General features: G+C 34.2%; 1 protein-coding gene across 16 annotated transcripts in view; it reads left to right on the top strand.

Moving 5' to 3' along the window:
* Positions 1-21,294, top strand: part of LOC137251744 (CUGBP Elav-like family member 4) — a 922,306-nt gene that overhangs the window by 6,422 nt on the left and 894,590 nt on the right. For 9 of the 16 annotated variants that reach the window (XM_067786552.1, XM_067786542.1, XM_067786541.1 and 6 more), the window contains exon 2: positions 4,111-5,322. In XM_067786552.1, the coding sequence (XP_067642653.1) occupies positions 5,263-5,322 (60 nt within the window). In that variant the 5' untranslated portion in view covers positions 4,111-5,262. The remainder of the gene's footprint in view (positions 1-4,110; positions 5,323-21,294) is intronic. The other 7 variants (XM_067786547.1, XM_067786548.1, XM_067786549.1 and 4 more) reach the window with 4 other exon arrangements.

Genomic DNA, 21,294 nt, shown 5'->3' with positions numbered 1-21,294 from the left:
ATCTTAGTATAAAATATGGCCGAAGTCCGACTATGACCACGCCCACTTTTCCGATATAGAAAATTACGAAAAATGAAAAAAAATGCCATAATTCTATACCAAATACGAAAAAAGGGATGAAACATGGTAATTGGATTGGTTTATTGACGCAAAATACAACTTTAGAAAAAACTTTGTAAAATGGGTGTGGCACCTACCAGAAGAAAATGAAAAAGTTCTGCAGGGCGAAATCAAAAGCCCTTGGAATCTTGGCAGGAATACTGTTCGTGGTATGACATATATAACTAAATTAGCTTTACCCGACAGAAGATGTTCTGGGTCACCGTGGTCCACATTTTGGTCGATATCTCGAAAACGCCTTCACATATACAACTAAGGGCTACTCCCTTTTAAACCCCTCATTAATACTTTTAATTGGATACCCATATCGTACAAACACATCCTAGAGTCACCCCTGGTCCACCCTTATCGCGATATATCGAAAAGGCGTTCACCTATAGAACTAAGGCCCACTACGTTTTAAATAATCATTAACACCTTTCATTTCATACAAATGTCATACAAACACATCCCAGGGTTACCCTAGGTTCATTTTGCTAAATGGTGATTTTCCCTTATTTTGTCTCCAAAGCTCTCAGCTGAGTATGTAGTGTTCGGTTACACCCGAACTTAGCCTTCCTTACTTGTTTTTTTTTTTTTTTTTTTGTTTTTTAGTGAAATATTTATTCATTTTAATAATAGGAACCTTTTTATCATCTTTTAAATAATTTTCTTTGAAACCATATAAAAAACTTGCGCATTCATAAATTATTGTTTTTTTTTCTCCAACCAAGTTCACCGAAAAACAGAACATTTCTTGTGTTTTGTTGTGCGAAAATAAAAAAAGCTACAGTTTAATCACCTTTCATAGATTGCAGTCGGTTTAAATTTCAACAAATTTTATATATCTGTGAACGTGTCTATTAATGTGTATATTAATAATTTATGAAGAATATGTATATTTCTATGTAAACATATTTACTCATATGTTGATCTGTATGAATGTGTAGATAAAGTAAAGTTCGTAACTATATATTCATTGAATATAATATACATGTATGCATATATATGCTTAAATATACATGTATATACAAATGCATATAAATATGTAAAAGATGGTAATTTTGATTTTGAGAATTTGTTCATTTTAATATGGGGGCCCGTGTTTTTTTGCCCCCTGGCCCGGATTTTCTCTCGGCGGCCCTGCGTTATTCTATACGACTGAATACATTACCTCCAGCCGCATTTATTTGTAACCTTGCGCCTACATTTGCAATTCATTTCCATTAGTTTTTCACACCTAAACAATAGATGTGTACATAGAAATTTTGCATTTTCTAGCAGCAAACAGTTTAGTTTATTTATTGGCAATTTATTAATGTTCTGGCTGGTTGTATGCTTTTGGCTCACGTGGATTTTGTTTATGCATTAAAGTGTATATTTATATCGAAATATATTTGTTTCTATATTTTCTAAAGTACGAGTTTTTAGATATAAATATTAACATTTCTTTTAAAAATTTTTAGTATCGTTTTTTTTTCCTTTTGCGAAGCGCATGACTGTATTGTTCTTATGTGAGTGGATTTCTTATTATTTTTTTATTCATAAGTTTGCTTTACAATTGTATTGAATCAGCAGGAAACTTTGAAATTAATTAGAATTCCTAAATCGCTAAATTTTATGCAAATTGCTTGTTAACTATTTAGAATAAACAGAAACGTGATAAAAAACTCTTAAGCAACTAAATATCTGTGGCGTAAGGACTCCATCAATATCAGAAACTAAAACGAGCAGAAATATAAAGCACCCTTAGATCGGGAACAGCGCTTAATTTTAAAATTACACTGTTCAAAAAATGACAAAAGTTTACTAACGTTTTATACAATTTATAAATTTATAGAACGTCATGTAAAAAAACGACCTCATTGCTCAGACTCGATTTTTCAATTAGAAGAAGTTCCGCTAGTTTTTGCTATAGAAACCAAAAATCTAATTTTACTTAAAAATCTTAGTCGAGAATATTCTCACTTTTTATTCTTGAGGCCCATATTTATTCTTAAGTAGTGGAGATCCAGAAGTTGTTAAACCACAAAAGTAAATGATTTTTATTTAATTTTTTTGTATTTTATTTAATATTATTTTATTTTATAATATTGTTTTGAATTAAATATTATTTTGTTTAATTAATTTTTTTAAATTTATTTTATTAATATTTATTTTGTATTTTTTTGTTTTCTTTTGTATTCTTATTTGCATTTTATGTTATATTATTTGATTTTAATTTATTTTATTTTTTATTTTATTTGATTTTAGTCTTTTTTTATTTTAGTTTGTTTTATTTTATTTTATTTTATATTGTGTTATTTTATTTTATTTTATTTTATTTATTTTATTACATATTATTTTATTTTTTTGTTTTAATTGATGTTATCTTATTTTATTCTTTCATTTTTTTCATTTTATGTTATTATATATTATTTTTGTATTTAATTTTATTTTTTACCTATTTGTTTTTTTAGTTTAATTTAATTTAATTTTATGTTATTTTATTTTATTTTATCTTGTTTTATTTTATTTTTAATTTACTTTATAAGTTTAATTTTAATTTTTATAATATTTACATTATTTATTATTAAGTTTTTTATTTTATTTTATATAAACTATTTTTTTTTTTGTGCATATTTTACTCAGTGCACTAACACCTAAAAATACCATGTACAAGAAACTAGCTGAACCCGTTACCAAACAGTTCTTAAACATTCTTGGTTTATAATGCAACATTCACATTTCATCAAACACTCGAACACTGGAATATTTTTGTATTTAATACCTAGGGTTAAGTTCCAAAATTACCCATTAAATCTAGTTTATGGCGCAGTGTGAATGTGGTATGAGGAAATTAACGTATTTCATTCGTATTTTGAGGACAGGTTTGAAATTTGATGTGGGCGAAGTCGACGCTAAGCAAGGCTATATATTAACGTTATTTTCGTCAAATAACAAAAAAAAAAAAAATTGTTTTAATTTGTTCCTCAATAATTTGGATGTTATTTTTTTTTTAAACCAAAAAATATTGTTTTGCATATATCAACAAACTATTTGAAAAAAAAAAATCAGTTTTCAAGTTCGATTATTTTTTCCATATAAAATTTACTCAACAAAAGCTCAAACTTCGAAGAATTAATGAAAAACTTAACTTTTTTGATTCCGATTTTGATACTAATTAAGCAAATTTTTTTATATTACTTTTTTATGTCAATATCATTTTAAAAAATTTTTGATTTCGTTGTACCGGCCTAGTCCGAACATAAGTTAAATAGGCTAGCCAATTAAGAACTCACATAGGCTGATTGGGTTAACACAACCCGTAAAAAACATTATTTAGTAAGTTAACTAAATAAACGTAGTTTTAAGGTAAACGTTGTGTTGTCATAAGAATATTTATTTAATTGAAACACGTTGGCAGAGAAAGAAATTATACAACGAAAACAATTTATTGTATTAAATTTATAATTTTTTGAAATTAGTATAATATATATTTTTTCAATTGTCGATATAAAAGAAAAAATTCTAAATATGGTTGGACATATTTCTGAGTTGCAATTCTTCATCAGCTAGCTCTTTGGGAGTTCGGTCTTGAATTCGAAATCACCAACTTACAAACTGTTGTAAAGTTTTCAATACACCCAACCTTATGAATGGGCTGCACGCTTTGTAGTTTACCTCTAAATATTAACTTTTTTGTTGCTATTTCTTTTATACACAATTAGGTAGAAACGTATGTATATTATATGTTTTGATTCCAAATTGTGTGGAATATATTTAGGCTCATTCAACAGAACCGAAAAGTGAAATTTATTTTATATTGTTTATTAATTACCAATTTTTTTTTTTTATATATTTCAAAAACTGGATAAAATTTTTATTTATTTTCATGTACCTAAAAGTATAACACAACTTTTAAAAAATATTTTAGACAATTTTTTTTGTTTCCGCAAAATTTGCAGAATAAGAAAAATACATACACAATATTTATCCGAACTATAATCACTTGATTTTTTTCTACAAAAGGCTATTCCATTAGATCAAAATTGAAAACAAAACTCACATACAATTTCTTGTACAAATTTTAAAACTCTAATAGCAAAAACATTTTAAGCTAAAAATTTAAAGTAGGTTTTAAAAAAACTTCAACTACAAAGTCAACAATTTTTGTGCGGAATACAACAAAACGCAAGATTTTGCGTAATTATCAACATTTTCGGAGAAATTATTTAAAAAAAATGTCTGACATCAGGTTCAAAGTGATTTGAATTGCAAAAAATAACAAGCTGTTAAACCAAATAAAGTTTTCTCAAATAAGCGCAACAAGCATACAAATACTTCAATTAAAATAAAATAAATTTTCGTCGTAATTATATTAAAAAAAAACATTAGCAAAATTTGTGATTTCATCATATTCAAAATCAAATAAAACAGCAAGCAAGCCGAACCAAATTTATTATAAATAACTTAATAATATACAAAAATATTTAAGAAAAGTATTCAAGTGTTACAAGTGTGCAAAATATAAATCAAAAACACCAGCCCGATTTACAAAATAGCAGAAAAAAAATTTAAACTTGAAAACATACATAAATTATTCCAAAAGAAAATTGAACCAAAAAAAAAACAATAAATAAACCATAAACAAATTTTTGTTTATAGTCAATAATTTATGCAAGTGCGCGTATAGACTCGTGCGCAAACAGAAATCAAAAAGAGTAAATCAATAAACAGTTAAAACTACAAAAATTGCAAAAAATAACAAAAGAAAAATTCATTTAAATGCAGAAAAATTTTAATTGAATTTATTTTACAAATAAAATATTACAAAAAATAAAACATAAGCTAATCCAAAAAAAGGCAAACAAGCAAAACAACAAAAAAAAACTAAAACAAAGTTTTTGGCTTGTACACAAAAAATTTCAATAATTTTTGTGCAAAAATTTTGCAGTAGAAATTAATAAGTGCGCGTTTTTAATCAAATTCAATATTTATACGGCGTTAAAATAAAACTCGTTGTGCGCAATATTGAAACAAAAAAAAACAGAAAAATTCGGCAGTGTAATCACACACACTCATCATCAAAACCAAATAGCAAGCTAACAACAAAAACAGAACTAATAATCAAATTTTGCACATCAACAGCCGTTTTGTCAGTCCAGCAAAAAAGCATTCCATATGGTTCATATTATTGAATTGGTCGGCCAACCGAAGGTTGAGTTTGCTCAACAAGTTACTGTAAGTATAACAAAAAAAAAAAAAAAAAATTAACAAACAAAATTTGCACAAAAAAATAACATAAAAGAGAAGAAATCAAATAGAAATTAAAAAAAAACAATTATTTTAATGCGTACACATTTTTTTGTATATATTTAAATACATACTATATGCAAAAGTTCACACGCAACCAAAAATAAATAAATCTTATATTGAATACCCAGTTGCTGTATTCTAAAACAGCTATCAGCGCTTGTTTTATTTAACATATCTCTTGAAAAAAATCTTTTTCTTGCCACATTTTTTAACTTTCCCTTAATTATGATTTCTAGCAATTTCGTCAACAAATTTGTTTCTACTGATATTAGTTAGAGAAAAATTTAAAAACTTGCAGACGGCGATGGTTACTTGAACTTGTTCCTAATTTTTCACTTCTGCATCAGCTAGCTTTTCGGAAGCTGAGTTTTGAACTCGAAATTTCCTTCATTTATACTGGTGTAAAGGCAGCTGCCTCAATCCACTCACACATTTAATGCTTTAATGCTCGCCTTCTGTGTTATACACAATTAGTTAAATATGTGTACTATATGTTTTTAGTCCCAAGTATGTGGAATATTTTAAGGCACGTTCAACAGAACCGTCATAAATTTTTCACGAATTCTCGATTATTTTTAGAAACGTGTGGAAGTTTAGTTTGCTTGCTTTCAAATACAAAATTCAAGCAACTTATTAAATTAAAAAAAAAAATACATTTCACTAAATTAAATAAAAATGGAATGGAAAGAAACGGAATATGTTGGGTCCGAGGGCATATGAGAATAGAAGGGATTGGAAAATAGGATGAACTACTTAAAAATGGGCATCCCTCGGAGCTTGCTCCGTTGACGTCCCAATTAGATTGGACGAGATTAAAGGTAGGCGAGAGTTGCATATTTTCAATCAAGCGCAAAATCACGGGCTATCGAATGTCGAAGATTATGTGTAAATCTTACAACTTTAAATTAACAAAGTGACTTATGTCAATCAAATGGGTGGACTGTAGATTAACGATGGGTATTCTGACTGAACTCTGCGTTCTGGCGTCATACGCCTTTGAACTAGGCTGTGGGTTGGAAGAGGAAAGGATCAAGCACGGTGCGCTTGCTAGGCTAAGACTCAAGGTATTAAGAGTGGTACAGCTGTCAGATCTAGAAGCAGCAAGGGGCATAGGTGCTAGGAAGCTTTTAGAATTTGTCAAGAAAATGAACTTATTTTATACCATAGGTCCTAGTTTTTGATAGGGTTTTTCAGTTTGGTCGTTAAAGAAACTTCCGGTAACACTACGGACTCATTCATTCTATGTAAAATCCTCACGGACCGGCTACTTCAACCTTACCTAACCTCATTTTTCTAACTCGGCAGGGAACTCTGTAGGGAAAAAGTACGTTCAATTTTCAAAATTTAAAAGGGCCGACAAAAAATTAAAACAACAAATTAAGGCCCAAAAATGGGCTGAAAGTCTTTTACAGCTACAGTGGAGCTTTTTCACTTTTCAAAAAATGTTTAAACTAAATTTAGAAAAAAATTTCTACGTCGAAAAATCCTTTATCGTGTTCTTAAGTTATGTCATTTAAGGTTTGTTAATTTTGCGCAATTTTCTTCCAAATACAATTTTTTTATAAATGTGGAGCATACTTTCTGCCATGTTAGGAATATCACAGCGCTTGTTGGCTTTTTTCATTGAACAAGCAAATAAAAACAAATCAGTTAAGCTGGAAGCAACCATATCGACTGCCAGTTATGCTGCATAACTACAAAACATTTCTAAAAGTGAGCTACAAATATAGCTTTTATTATTAGCATGTAGATATCGAGAAGATGAAGTCGAAGTTTTAACAAAAAACAGTTTTTCTCATGAAACAGTACATGAACACCCAAAGTTGCAAGGCCAGGATATCTCTAAAACCACAACAATTCAGGGCACCTGTGGGCGCAATTCGAACAAAAATATGCTAATGGATAGCGCCTAACATCACTTTTTCATTTTCTTGCGTTATAATATATACACAAGAAATTCTCTGCAGTTGGGTATAAACAAGCAAAAATAAATCAACGATAATTTTTTTCTTCCGGCATGTCATGCATTATTGTTTTTTACTGTTTGTAATTTCGCCCTTTTTCTGAGCCTTATCAAAAATATAAATGTGTATTTGTGAGCATCATTTACACATATTGGAGTGTGTGGCATATTTTAGGCAACTCCTTGTGCCACATATTTCCCAAGCGCAACAAAGTGTCGGCTTAACTTTTACAAGAAAAAAATTTAACAAAAAAAGTAATCGCCAACGTACATTTGTATATATACTCTATATATGATAATCAATTGACGGTATGTATGCATTTTGTTGTTGCTGTATATGTGTTTGTAGTTGTGCTGTGGCGCTTATAAAATATGTATGTATATAAATACATAGATATACAGACCTTTTTATATGAAATATAATAAATCTTCTCATATAGTCACGTAATGACAACATAATATGTGACTTGGCCTAAGCTACTAACATTATGATGTGCGGCACAAAAAATATATCTAAGTACACATACACACCCATACACATGCGCCTATCATACGAACTTATTTCCCTCAAACATTCTTCGAGCGCTCATAATTTAGGAATCCGATATGAGTCCCAAATATATGAAAAATTTGAGCCTAAGAAATATGATCATATAAGAGTCTTTGATGACTACGATATGATGAAAATTATGAGCTGTAAGCCAAGAGTGCTCAGCAAAAATGAAATTTTGGAGCAAATGTTCATATTTTATTTTGAAAAAGTTTTCCTTTATATGTAACCACCAAACTGCCTCCGTAGTATGCCATGGTTGGTCTATCGAGCCCTCCATATATTCATTTAGAGCTGAAGGCGATATGTCTTACTTTTATGGGTTTCCTTCGAAATTCCTATTCCCCAACTAATATTGGGATATGCCTCCCCATTTTTAATTTCTTGCATCGAAAATCCGCCCTGATCTGACCAATCCTTAACCCTAATATGAAGAACAGAAATTACTCCGAAAAGAGTTATTACGAAGCAAATCATGAGCTGTTTATGACCGTAATGGGAGTCTGATCGGACTCCTATTTAGGCTCACATAATGTATGAAGAAAGGCTGTTATCGGAAGACCACTGCAAGAAGGGCAATACTCTCATTTCGGACTCATAAATGAGCTCATAATGAACTTAAAGGATACGAGTTTCTTTGTGACTCCAAATGTTTGCTGGGTTATAAACATAAATAATAAGTTCAAAAATATTAATAACAACAGTGCACATACACATATCTACATACATATGAACGTATTTTATTATAAAGGTAGAAATATAGCGAAAAAGCACGCCTACAGTCAATCATGCACACACATACTCTCACTATACCTCACACACGTCTCCATAAACCCATGCGCTTGAATGAGAATTTATTGAAATAATATATACTCCTATTTTTATTACCTTATCTCCTATGTATATATATTTTTGCCTTTTTGTCTTATTTATCTACTTTTGTTGTTGTTGTATTTTTCGGCTACTCCTATTCTTTTGGCAATGTGCCTGTTGGGGCATTCTTTCTTCATCACCAGCATATTTTAACAATTAATCATCGTAGCGCCTCATGAATTTCCTAAGGACAATAAAATAACAACTTTATTAATATGTTTGTTTGATTTCTATCAACCCAAGCCAAGTGTATAGTATAGCAACAACAAGAACTTGTTTAATCTCAGTCAACACTTGAGATTTGAGCGACAGACTTTGGTTAATGGGCGCTTCAAATGAGACAGCAAAGAAAATATTTACATGAATATCTAAGGTCAATGTAATTAACATATTTGCGGGCTTGAAGTGTGTGTGTGTGTTTTTTTTTTTTTTGTTCTTGCAGGCCGTAAAAGAAGTTTTTACAAAATCATGAAGTTGGAATCTGGCAAGTTTTGTTTGGTTAATTACTGTGTCTCTCGCATAACTCGGATACCAAATACCCGAATCCAAGTAGGGCACGGGCATTATTTTGACGCGTATTGTTCTGGAACCAATTGCTGCTGTTTAAGTGTGGCTAGTCGGTGTTCCATTGAAACCAATAAGTGCGTACAATAACTCTATATATTTTACAGAACTTTTAGCTACTCCCTGAAGTTCCGTATATAACTACCCATAGTTATAAACCTAGTACGAGTTAGGACTGGGCGTTCATTCACACAGATAGTGCATGACTGTTTCTTTGCTTCCTTCCTCGGTGTAGCTCATGCATTCGCTGTTGAAAAATCACCTTTCCCTCAGCATTCAGGCTGAGTGGCCAATGTCCTGTGATTGTATTTAGTAGGTTCTCTGTTCTACTACTATCGTAATTTGGCTTGGTTTGCTTGATTATTTTTAAGGTGTTCGAGGAGTACCAGTTGGAGACCTGATTACTTCTTGAATCTGCCATGCATGATGCATCTACACCGCCTCCGCAAGATCCAGTCTTTGCAAGTTCATCTACCTTTTTTATTTTTCATGAAAAAAGAGGTTAGTATCTAGCTAATCAGCACGTAACTTCAAAGTTGATTGCGAGATTGCAAATATAGTTCGATCTGCTAAATACTTATCGCGGTTTGTAAGCTATGTAGTCCACCTGTTTTTCTAGATCGCCTGTTGCATTGTCACCAATTTGGGAACTGTGACCTTGGTCTTAGTAATCGCTCTTATAAGAAAATAACTTACAAGTTGATCTCTAAATTGCACCGAAAAACCGGGCATAGGTTTTGGTTGCTAGATTACCGAAGTCAAACTCGGTTGCAATGTTCCAAATTTAGTTTGAATTTTTGAAATATCTATTCTTTTACAAATGTTTTTGTGGTACCAGAAATATTCGGAACCATGTTAATCGTTTCATAAAAACCTTTGCCTCCTATCTAGATAACCGACGACAATTGCAAAGGCCAAGACAAACCAAGTTTTCCTTTATCTAATTCTCTTAATTCAGCGGAGGTTTCTCCTTTCTCTGCTTCCAAACTCGCATAACATGACCTCGCCAGCGAAGCATCTGTGTCCTTATTCGCTGCACTATTTCCAGTTCTATATATATAAAACTCATAGAGCTTATCGTTATATCTCCTTTGATAATCGCCGTCGGTATCACCAAAATGATCATAAATCTTTCGGAGGGCTTCCCTCTAGAGCACTTCAAGAGCCATCTCATATTTTCGCAACACCTTCATTTGATTCCGAGACATATGTACATCAAGACAGTTATGATGAGCGACTTATAGAGCGTTACTTTTTTTCGTCGATAGAGGTCTTTACTTTTCAATTGTCTACTCAGTCTAAAGCAGTTGGTAAGGGTTATTCTTTCATTGATTTTTAAGGTAACACTGTTTTTGCTGTCAATGGTGTTTCCCAGAAAAATGAAGTGCTCTATTCATATGCGTCAGTAGCGTGAATACGCCGATTCTTTCTTCGATTACAGAAAGTACTTCGTCTTGTTCTTTACCGCAAGACCCACTAATTTTACCTCTTTATCTAATCCGACAATATTTATACGCAACAATGAGCCAAAACTTTTTTTGAAGGCTTTTGGTAAGCTGTATATGAATCCAAAGAAATTTTTTGCTATACTTACTACGCTCTTTTGTCACCAAATCTTCTAATTGTCACAAATACAATATATATTTTAAAGTGCTATAAGGTTTTTGAAAATGTTCTTTAATTTTTGAAAAATTTCCTTGACGCCTTCAGATTAGGTTTTTAAATTGCAATAACATTGCGACAGTTTCACCATTTAAAATTTTTGCACAAGTTTCAGATCTACTTGCAGGCACGTTAGTCATATTATAATTGCATGTAAAAAAAGTTCGTCAAAGCATGTCTGCTCGAAATAAAATTATGTTAACATAATAAAATTAAATATCTGAATTAACAAAAATTATGCCAGTTACTCCTTCTGCAGCACAACTTCAAAGGTTATTTGAGAAAACCTGCAGAAAGTATGCTAACCATTTTGCTTTTGTTCGCAGCGACTACGGAAGGAAAACATGTATATTGTGACGAATACTACCATCTCTAAGCTGTTACTAAGTAAATGCACAACAACAAAAACATTAAAGCAAGCTACATAAATATATTAATCATAATTTACCCACATACATACAAGGCAACGAAGAGATAACTCACACACAGATGTAGTCATCCGTCGAAGTAGTAATCACATATACGCAAGCATATGTCTATGCGAGAGGCTATAAACTACAAATATATACGCATATAGCTGGCAACCAAGTAGAAAATTCTAGAAAAAGAAACGTCTAGACATTTGGGACAGAGAGTATAAAAGCAGCACAAGCTGAGTAGTCAGGGATCAGTTTCATTTAAGCACGCTATTGGTTGCGAATTATAAGTGTTATTGTGAAGTACTTTCAAAGTATTCTAATAAAGACCATTTTGCCTTATTTAATATTCGAGTTATTTATTCAAAAATTTATCAATACGAAAGTTAGTAGAAGGTGTAAAATAAGTGGAGTTTCCCTAAATTCGTTACAATATGAAAATGTCACCAATATCGAGCAAATCTAAATCTCGTTTATGAGAAAAATTGTTATGATTTCAAACGATATATGTAGAAATATCGAAGTCTAGGTTAGGTTAGGCTAAGTTATACTATCCGGTCCTCACATAGACTGAATGAGTCCAAAAAAAAGTTTGTTTAAAGACTGAGAAACTCTATCAATTTGATGTTATATAAAAACTCCGTTCTCTTTGCAAATACTAAAAGTTTTCCAGGAATTATGCTACTTGCTGTTCCTTAATCCTTAAAGCTAGAGTCTTAGCCTCGCAAGCGCATGGTGCTCGATCGTTTCCTCCTTTAACCCGTCTCGTGTTTCCTTCCTACATACGCTTTTACTGACTTGCTGCAATTTTAAAGCATGCAATGTGAGGAGGCAGTGTCCAGTCATAATACCCGTCATGAGCCTTGAGTTCTTTCTTTTTACTGAAGAGAGTAACTTTGTTAGTCTAAGATCTACACATGATCTTCGACACTTCACAGCCCCACGCTTGGATCTTAAAAACAAGAATCTGATTCGATATTCAGATCTAGCGACTCTGGGTCTGAAATTTTTCAATTTTGGCGACCTGAGTTATTCAAAAATAAAAAATAATAAAACACATCTCTCTGAATACTCCCATCTTCTAGGATATTCTTGCTCACTCATTTTTGAGCATAAGCAGGACCATTCGTACGTGCCTTGAGTATCTACATACATACCTCAGTGAAAACAATTACTTTAATGTTCTTTTATTTCAACAAACAGATAATTTAGTAACAAAATCCATAAATAAGTTATTTTTATTATAGCACTAATAGGTATATATGTATGTGTTATTTAGCGCTTATGAAAAAACGTTATTCTGGTTTTAGCTTGATTAAATTTGTACATGCTAATTTGACGCGTGTGCTTTTGGTGAAGTTACTAAATTTGGTGTAAAAGGCGTACCGATGGGCGTAGCATAAGCATGTATTCAGTAATTTCATATTTGATTACATATATAACAAATGCGAACATGTCGCTGATATTTCTCAAACCTTGTAGCTTAAATACATGAATTTTTGTTAATATTTACCTGAACGATGTATTGCCTGACCTAAAACACATGACCGACAGAGAAGTCTAATATTTCACAGTGACTTTCAACTTTTCATATTCCTTAAACTCTTTCCATCATGCCGACTGTCCAATACTTAGCTGATTGTATTTCTAGCTTGAATACTTAAACGGCTCAACTTACATATTTGCCGTCTTATGCACTTATGTAAGTACTTATGTACCTATATGACTTTGTGTTGTTGAGCATGAAATTATACTTACTTGTCGTATTTTTCCAGTTGTTTGAACGCCTATTTGTAGGCTTTAGTTTTACTGTTTACATTCGCAGCGTGCGTTTGTGGTTTAAGCAGTTGCTATATAATTTTCATACATTTATTTCACTTAACTTTTGTGTGATTTATTTGCATGCTCACATGCTAATGTTAATTTTCTTAAATTGGTGTAAAGCGCATCAAGATAAGCTACTTGTGTGTGGTCATATGTGAAAATTGCCTACAATTAGGCTTGAATTTGCTTGCGATTGGGATCGGTGTAGCGCCAAAAGTGAAATGTTAAATTAGACATGCTAATTGTTAAAGACTCATATTATTTTCACGAAATAAAAAAAAGGATTTAGTTAATTTCTAGTTAGATATTTGTGTTCGTATGGCTACATAGGAGAAATATACTCTTGAAAAATTCCTCATATTCTTATATTGTAGCTATTAAGTTACTCACCGAAGATTTTAGGGTGTATTAAACAGGCGTACGAATTTTAAAAAATGTCCAGAATCAGAAATGAACTTATACTCTTGGAAAGGTTTAAGGTTCACTCAATCTGCACAAAGATTTAAATTTTTCATTTTGGTTCTTGTTTTCGAAATTTTCTTACATAAATGTACGAAAATCACGTTTTTCGGCTGCATTCAAGTCGTAATTTTGCCAGATTAACTTATTTTTGTAAAAAATCTACATATATCATTTGAAAACGCAGTAATTTCCCTCGCGGTTTTAATTTTTCCCGATATTTACTTATAATATATTAATATATACGTTTTTATACTCGCTTCGAACAAAAGCAATATATGTAGCATACTTTCAGGCACACTTTCCTTCATCATGTTTGGAGTCGCGTAGGATGCGCAGTTGTCGATATGATTCCATTTAGCTTGAATATTTAGTTTATTAATTTAATAAAAATAACCTCGTTCATCCATAGTTTTTGAACGCGCCTATATGCAGCTATTAAGTGACTCACATGCCTAAAAGTAGACTTCAAACTTGGAAAGGTTTTGTATAGGGAAATCATCGCAAGCCCAATACAGTTTAAAGAACAATATCTCAAATCATAAAGTGAGCCTTCCAAAAACCAAAATCCTCTTCGCAAATTTTATGCTTTTTTTTAATAAAAAAAAATGTTCGTATAAATCTTGAAAACCAGAACGAATTTGGAAATGCTGATACCGGATTCATATCAAACGTACCGAAAGCCTTTGCAAAAGTAAAGTCTTATTTCCGGTTATCAAAATTGTTGGGCGGTTTTATAATCGATGATGATCCTTTGCCATCGTCAAGGTAGTTGAATTCTCGCCGTGTAGATTTTCATGGCAGAAATATACACCACGACGGTCAACACACCACGGCGGCGGTGTTGTTAGTTTATTTGACAGAAAACAGCAAAGTTTTTAACGAATATGAAATAAAGATAAAATGACAAATACCCCGAAATTCGGACAATGTACTTATACACCTAGTGAGAGCAAGGCCTTGGCATTCAAACAGGTAATTCGCAACTACTTCATAACCCCTGCTCATGCAAATGTTGTTGAATCGAACCTTCATTATATCAGTGTGCCGACTGATTCGTCAGTGTCCCGTGATTATGGCAGTTTTTTTTTTTTTTTTACCTTTTTAGAATTATTCCAATTCTCCTTCTTTCGCAATTCGGCCAGGTTTGCTTGGTTATCTTTCAGGTTTTCGAGTAGTACCAGTTGAAGACCACGAACTCCTTGAATTTGCAATGTATTTTTCTTTTGATTAACGCCTCGACGGCCTCCGCAGCAGCCAGCAGGCCCTTTGCCTTTGCAGGTTTGTCAGCCTTCTCATTTCGCTCAATATTTCTGTCAACAGCTACCCATAAAACGGTTACATTTGCGAAGTTAGCAGCGGCTTGAAACGATCTCTTGCAGCTACAAACGATCCCAAAACTTAGTGATAATCTGATCACACCGGGAAGCTGAGCAAAATAATGTGGCAGTACCCCCTCGAGCTCAAACAGACACGCGAAGTCTTACTGCCGATCAAATTGTAGTTTCACGTATGTGAAGGTCCAGATTTAGCTTGATTAGGAGCACGTTTGGTGCATCAGTTGGACACGGCTATTTGTGCCCCTCCGATGGCTGTCCACCTTACTCAATTATTATTATTTTTTTTTTATTGAACTGTTTTTCAATGGTTGACGACCGCGATAAAGCTCTATACGTTAGTATGTATCTGACGATGGTCGTATATAGCCATATAACTAGTTGGGGTTTAGACAACCATATTTGCCGACGATAATCCCACACGACTAGGGGGCTATGTAGGCCTTTTCCACCGTATGTTCGATATGAGATATTCAGCTAAGCTTGTTGTATATCTCGATGCCCTGATACTTAACGCTCGCAAACAGAGCGAGCGCAGTACCGTATAAAAAGAGCAATCGTAAATGTGATATTTTGTTCTTGTTAGTAAAGAGTATCAGCTCCATCTTGCTTCGGCTAACATTAAAACAGCTTTTAGCTCCTCAGACGTTAAGTCTTCGAATCGCCCTTTACAGTATTTAACACAAAATCAAAGGAAAGACTGATGCAGCGATTACGACATCGTTTGCTTATGTGAACCAGTAAAATCTTATTCAGCGCGATTACCTAGAGAAGCGGTAAGAGAACTCCTCCCTGGAGACATCCTCTGCGTCAAGGCGTTTAATTGAAACCGAACCCATGTTGGCTTGTATTTGGAGCTTGTATAGCGTTGGTGTGCACATTAGACTGGGTCGATTTATTAACCGATATAGCGCCATCGATTTTTCGATAGGACTTGGGCTCAAGAAAAAAAGTTCCACTACGCATGCCCAAAAAAATAATTTTCGTACATGCGAAATTTCATCGATTTTTTCTATTCTTTATGCATTTTTTTTTTTTCATTTTCAAGGCTCCAAATCATTTTTTGTGTATTTTTTTTTCGTGTCAATTGGCAAATGCAAAATTGGTAAATGCAGTTTTTTGAAAAAAAAAAATCTTTTATGGAGATTTAGAAGAATCTACTTTTTTTCGCAGGCTCGAAAATTATTTTTTTGGGCATGCGTAGTGGAACTTTTTTCCTGAGCCCAATTCCTATCGAAAAATCGATGGCGCGGTATCGGTTAACTTTCATCCATTCAAATCGACCCAACCCAGTGCACATATTATTAATTTCTTCCGCATTCAAACAGTAAGTGCTGAGACATGAGGCAGCGAAAATATGATTAGTTTGGAGAAAGAAAAACGGAATGAAAAACAAGGAAGGAAGGCTAAGTTCGGGTGTAACCGAACATAACATACTCAGTTGAGAGCTATGGAGACAAAATAAGGAAAATCAATCTGGGGTAACCCTGGAATGTGGTTGTATAACATGTGTATCAAATGAAAGGTATTAAAGAGTATTTTAAGAGAGAATAGGCCATAGTTCTATGGATGAACGCCATTTAGGGATATCGCCATAAAGGTAGACCAGGGCTGACTCTAGAATTTGTTTGTACGATATGGGTATCAAATGAATGGTGTTACTGAGCATTTTAAGAGGGAGTGGGCCTTAGGTCTATCGGTGGACGCCTTTTCGAGATGTCCCCATTAAGGTGGACCAGGGGTGATTCTATAATGTGTTTGTACGATATGGGTATCAAATGAAAGCTGTTAATGAGTATTTTGAAAAGGAGTGATCCTTAGTTCCATAGGTGGACGCCGTTTCGAGATATCGCCATAAAGGTGGACCAGGGGTGTCTCTAGAATGTGTTTGTACGATATGGGAATCAAATGAAAGGTGTTACTGAGCATTTTAAGAGGGAGTGGGCATTAGGTCTATAGGTGGACGCCTTTTCGAGATATCGCCATTAGGGTGGGCCAGGGGTGACTCTAGAATGTTTGTACGGTATGGGTATCAAACGAAAGGTGTTACTGAGCATTTTAAGAGGGAGTGGGCATGAGGTCTATAGGTGGACGCCTTTTCGAGATATCGTCATTAGGGTGGGCCAGGGGTGACTCTAGAATGTGTTTGTACGAAATGTGCATCAAACGAAAGGTGTTACTGCGCATTTTAAGAGGGAGTGGGCATTAGGTCTATAGGTGGACGCCCTTTCGAGATATCGCCATTAGGGTGGGCCAGGGGTGACTCTAGAATGTTTGTACGATATGGGTATCAAACGAAAGGTGTTACTGAGCATTTTAAGAGGGAGTGGGCATTAGGTCTATAGGTGGACGCCTTTTCGAGATATCGCCATTAGGGTGGGCCAGGGGTGACTCTAGAATGTGTTTGTACGATATGGGTATCAAATGAAAGGTGGTAAGGAGTATTTTAAAAGGGAGTAATCCTTAGTTCTATAGGTGGACGCCTTTTCGAGATATCGCCATAAAGGTGGACCAAGGGTGACTCTAGAATGTTTGTACGATATGGGTATCAAACGAAAGGTGTTACTGAGCATTTTAAGAGGGAGTGGGCATTAGGTCTATAGGTGGACGCCTTTTCGAGATATCGCCATTAGGGTGGGCCAGGGTGACTCTAGAATGTGTTTGTACGATATGGGTATCAAATGAAAGGTGGTAATGAGTATTTTAAAAGGGAGTAATCCTTAGTTCTATAGGTGGACGCCTTTTCGAGATGTCGCCATAAAGCTGGACCAAGGTTGACTCTAGAATGTTTGTACGGTATGGGTATCAAACGAAAGTTGTTACTGAGCATTTTAAGAGGGAGTGTGCATTAGGTCTATAGGTGGACGCCTTTTCGAGATATCGCCATTAGGGTGGGCCAGGGTGACTCTAGAATGTGTTTGTACGATATGGGTATCAAATGAAAGGTGGTAATGAGTATTTTAAAAGGGAGTAATCCTTAGTTCTATAGGTGGACGCCTTTTCGAGATATCGCCATTAGGGTGGGCCAGGTGTGACTCTAGAATGTTTGTACGATATGGGTATCAAACGAAAGGTGTTACTGAGCATTTTAAGAGGGAGTGGGCATTAGGTCTATAGGTGGACGCCTTTTCGATATATCGCCATTAGGGTGGGACAGGGGTGACTCTAGAATGTTTGTACTATATGGGTATCAAACGAAAGGTGTTACTGAGCATTTTAAGAGGGAGTGTACATTAGGTCTATAGGTGGACGCCTTTTCGAGATATCGCCATTAGGGTGGGCCAGGGGTGACTCTAGAATGTTTGTACGATATGGGTATCAAACGAAAGGTGTTACTGAGCATTTTAAGAGGGAGTGGACATTAGGTCTATAGGTGGACGCCTTTTCGAGATATCGCCATTAGGGTGGGCCAGGGTGACTCTAGAATGTGTTTGTACGATATGGGTATCAAATGAAAGGTGGTAATGAGTATTTTAAAAGGGAGTAATCCTTAGTTCTATAGGTGGACGCCTTTTCGAAATATCGCCATTAGGGTGGGCCAGGTGTGACTCTAGAATGTTTGTACGATATGGGTATCAAACGAAAGCTGTTACTGAGCATTTTAAGAGGGAGTGGGCATTAGGTCTATAGGTGGACGCCCTTTCGAGATATTGCCATTAGGGTGGGCCAGGGGTGACTCTAGAATGTTTGTACGTTATGGGTATCAAACGAAAGGTGTTACTGAGCATTTTAAGAGGGAGTGGACACTAGGTCTATAGGTGGACGCCTTTTCGAGATATCGCCATTAGGGTGGGCCAGGGATTACTCTAGAATGTTTGTACGATATATGTATCAAACGAAAGGTGTTACTAGCATTTTAAGAGAGAGGGGGCATTAGTTCTATAGGTGGACGCCTTTTCGAGATATCGTCATTAGGGTGGGACAGGGGTGACTCTGGTATGTTTTTGTACGATATGGATATCAAATTAAAGGTATTAATGAGGGTTTTAAAAGCGAGTGGCCCTTAGATGTATATGTGAAGGCGTTCTCGTGATATCCACCAAAATGTGGACCAGGTGATCCAGAAAATCATCTGTCGGGTACTGCTAATTTATTTATATATGCAATACCACTAACAGTATTCCTGCCAAGATTCCAAGGGCTGTTGATTTCGCCTTGTAGAACTTTTTCATTTTCTTCTACTTAATATGGTAGGTGTCACACCCATTTTACAAAGATTTTTCCAAAGTTATATTTTGCGTCAACAAACCAATCCAGTTACCATGTTTCATCCCTTTTTTCGTATTTGGTATAGAATTATGGCATTTTTTTCATTTTTCGTAATTTTCGATATCGAGAAAGTGGGCGTGGTTATGGTCAGATTTCGCCCATTTTTTATACCAAGAAAAAGTGAGCTCAGGTAAGTACGTGGGCTAAGTTTAGTAAAGATATATCGGATTTTGCTCAAGTTATTGTGTTAATGGCCGAGCGGAAGGACAGACGGTGGACTGTGTATAAAAACTGGGCGTGGCTTCCACCAATTTCGCCCATTTTCACAGAGAACAGTTACCGTCATAGAATCTATGCTCCTACCAAATTTGAGAAGGATTGGTAAATTTTTGTTCGACTTATGGCAATAAAAGTATTCTAGACATACTAAATGAAAATGGGCGGAGCCACGCCCATTTTGAAATTTTCTTTTATTTTTGTATTTTGTTGCATCATATCATTACTGGAGTTGAATTTTGACTTAATTTACTAATATACAGTAAAGATATTAAATTTTTTGTTAAAATTTTAATTTAAAAAATTTTTTTTTTAAAAAGTGGGTGTGTTCTTAATCCAATTTTGCTAATTTTTATTTAGCACATATAGAGTAATAGTAGTAACGTTCCTGCCAAATTTCATCATGATATCTTCAACGACTGCCAAATTACAGCTTGCAAAACTTTTAAATTACCTTCTTGTAAAAGTGGGCGGGGCCACGCCCATTGTCCAAAATCTTACTAATTTTCTATTCTGCGTCAAAACGTCAATCCATTTACCAAGTTTCGTCGCTTTATCTGTCTTTTGTAATGAGTTATCGCACTTTTTCGGTTTTTCGAAATTTTCGATATCGAAAAAGTGGGCGTGGTTATAGTCCGATATCGTTCATTTTAAATAGCGATCTGAGATGAGTGCTCAGGAACCTACATACCAAATTTCATCAAGATACCTCTAAATTTACTCAAGTTATCGTGTTAACGGCGGACGGACGGACGGACGGACGGACGGACGGACGGACGGACATGGCTCAATCAAATTTTTTTTCGATCCTGATTATTTTGATATATGGAAGTCTATATCTATCTCGATTCCTTTATATATGTACAACCAACCGTTATCCAATCAAACTTAATATACTCTGTGAGCTCTGCTCAACTGAGTATAATAAAATTATCACACGCACCACAAGAACATATTCGCACCCTGTAATGCGATAACGCACAAAAAAAAAAAACAACAAAGGCAAATCACTTGAGCGTAACGCAACGCGAAATGCATGTCTGCTCCAGTTTTGTGTGTTGAAAGATATTTGCTGTGTACGCCAAAATTGTGGTTAGTGGTGCTTTGTGTTGTTGATTTTTTATTTTATTGTTTTTTATTTGTTTGTATGCAATTTTTTGTGATATTTTTTTGTTTTTTCGAACATTTTTATCTGTCGTTTGTTTTTTTTTTTTTTTGTTAAAGGAACATAACATACACTGAAAGAAAAAGACTGGTAAAATCAACCGATTTACGGGTCAATTCAACCGAAATGTCTGTAAATTTTTATCCATCGCATAAACTGCGCACAAATCGTTGATTCGTAATTGACTACTAAGATGTACAAAAAAAGTTGTAAATAAATGTAAGGCGCGATAACCTCCAAAGAGATTTTAGGCCTAGCTTCTCTTCCAATTTGCATCGTGCTCCTCTTGATTTTCCCTACAAATTGGTCAGACGGGACCTACATACATGTTTTATGCCGACACCGAACGGAATCTGCAAGGCTTTTCAAAGCAGAAATACACTCGGAGCGCTTGCCAAACACTGCCGAGGGGTGATCCCGCTTAGAAAAATTTTCTTCTAATTGAAAAACCTTATTTCTAAAATTTTAATGTTGCTTTGCTCGGGATGCGAACCCAGGGCATACGGTGTGGCAGGCGGAGCACGCTACATTCACACCACGGTTGCACTTACTAACCGAACTTCAATTGGGCTGCATCAAATATGTTGGCACACATTAAA

This window comes from Eurosta solidaginis, chromosome 5 (assembly GCF_040869045.1).
Source record: "Eurosta solidaginis isolate ZX-2024a chromosome 5, ASM4086904v1, whole genome shotgun sequence".
NCBI classification, from domain to species: Eukaryota; Metazoa; Arthropoda; class Insecta; order Diptera; family Tephritidae; genus Eurosta; species Eurosta solidaginis.
Note: the sequence above shows the minus strand (reverse complement) of the source record. Positions and strands in the feature narration are given on the sequence as shown.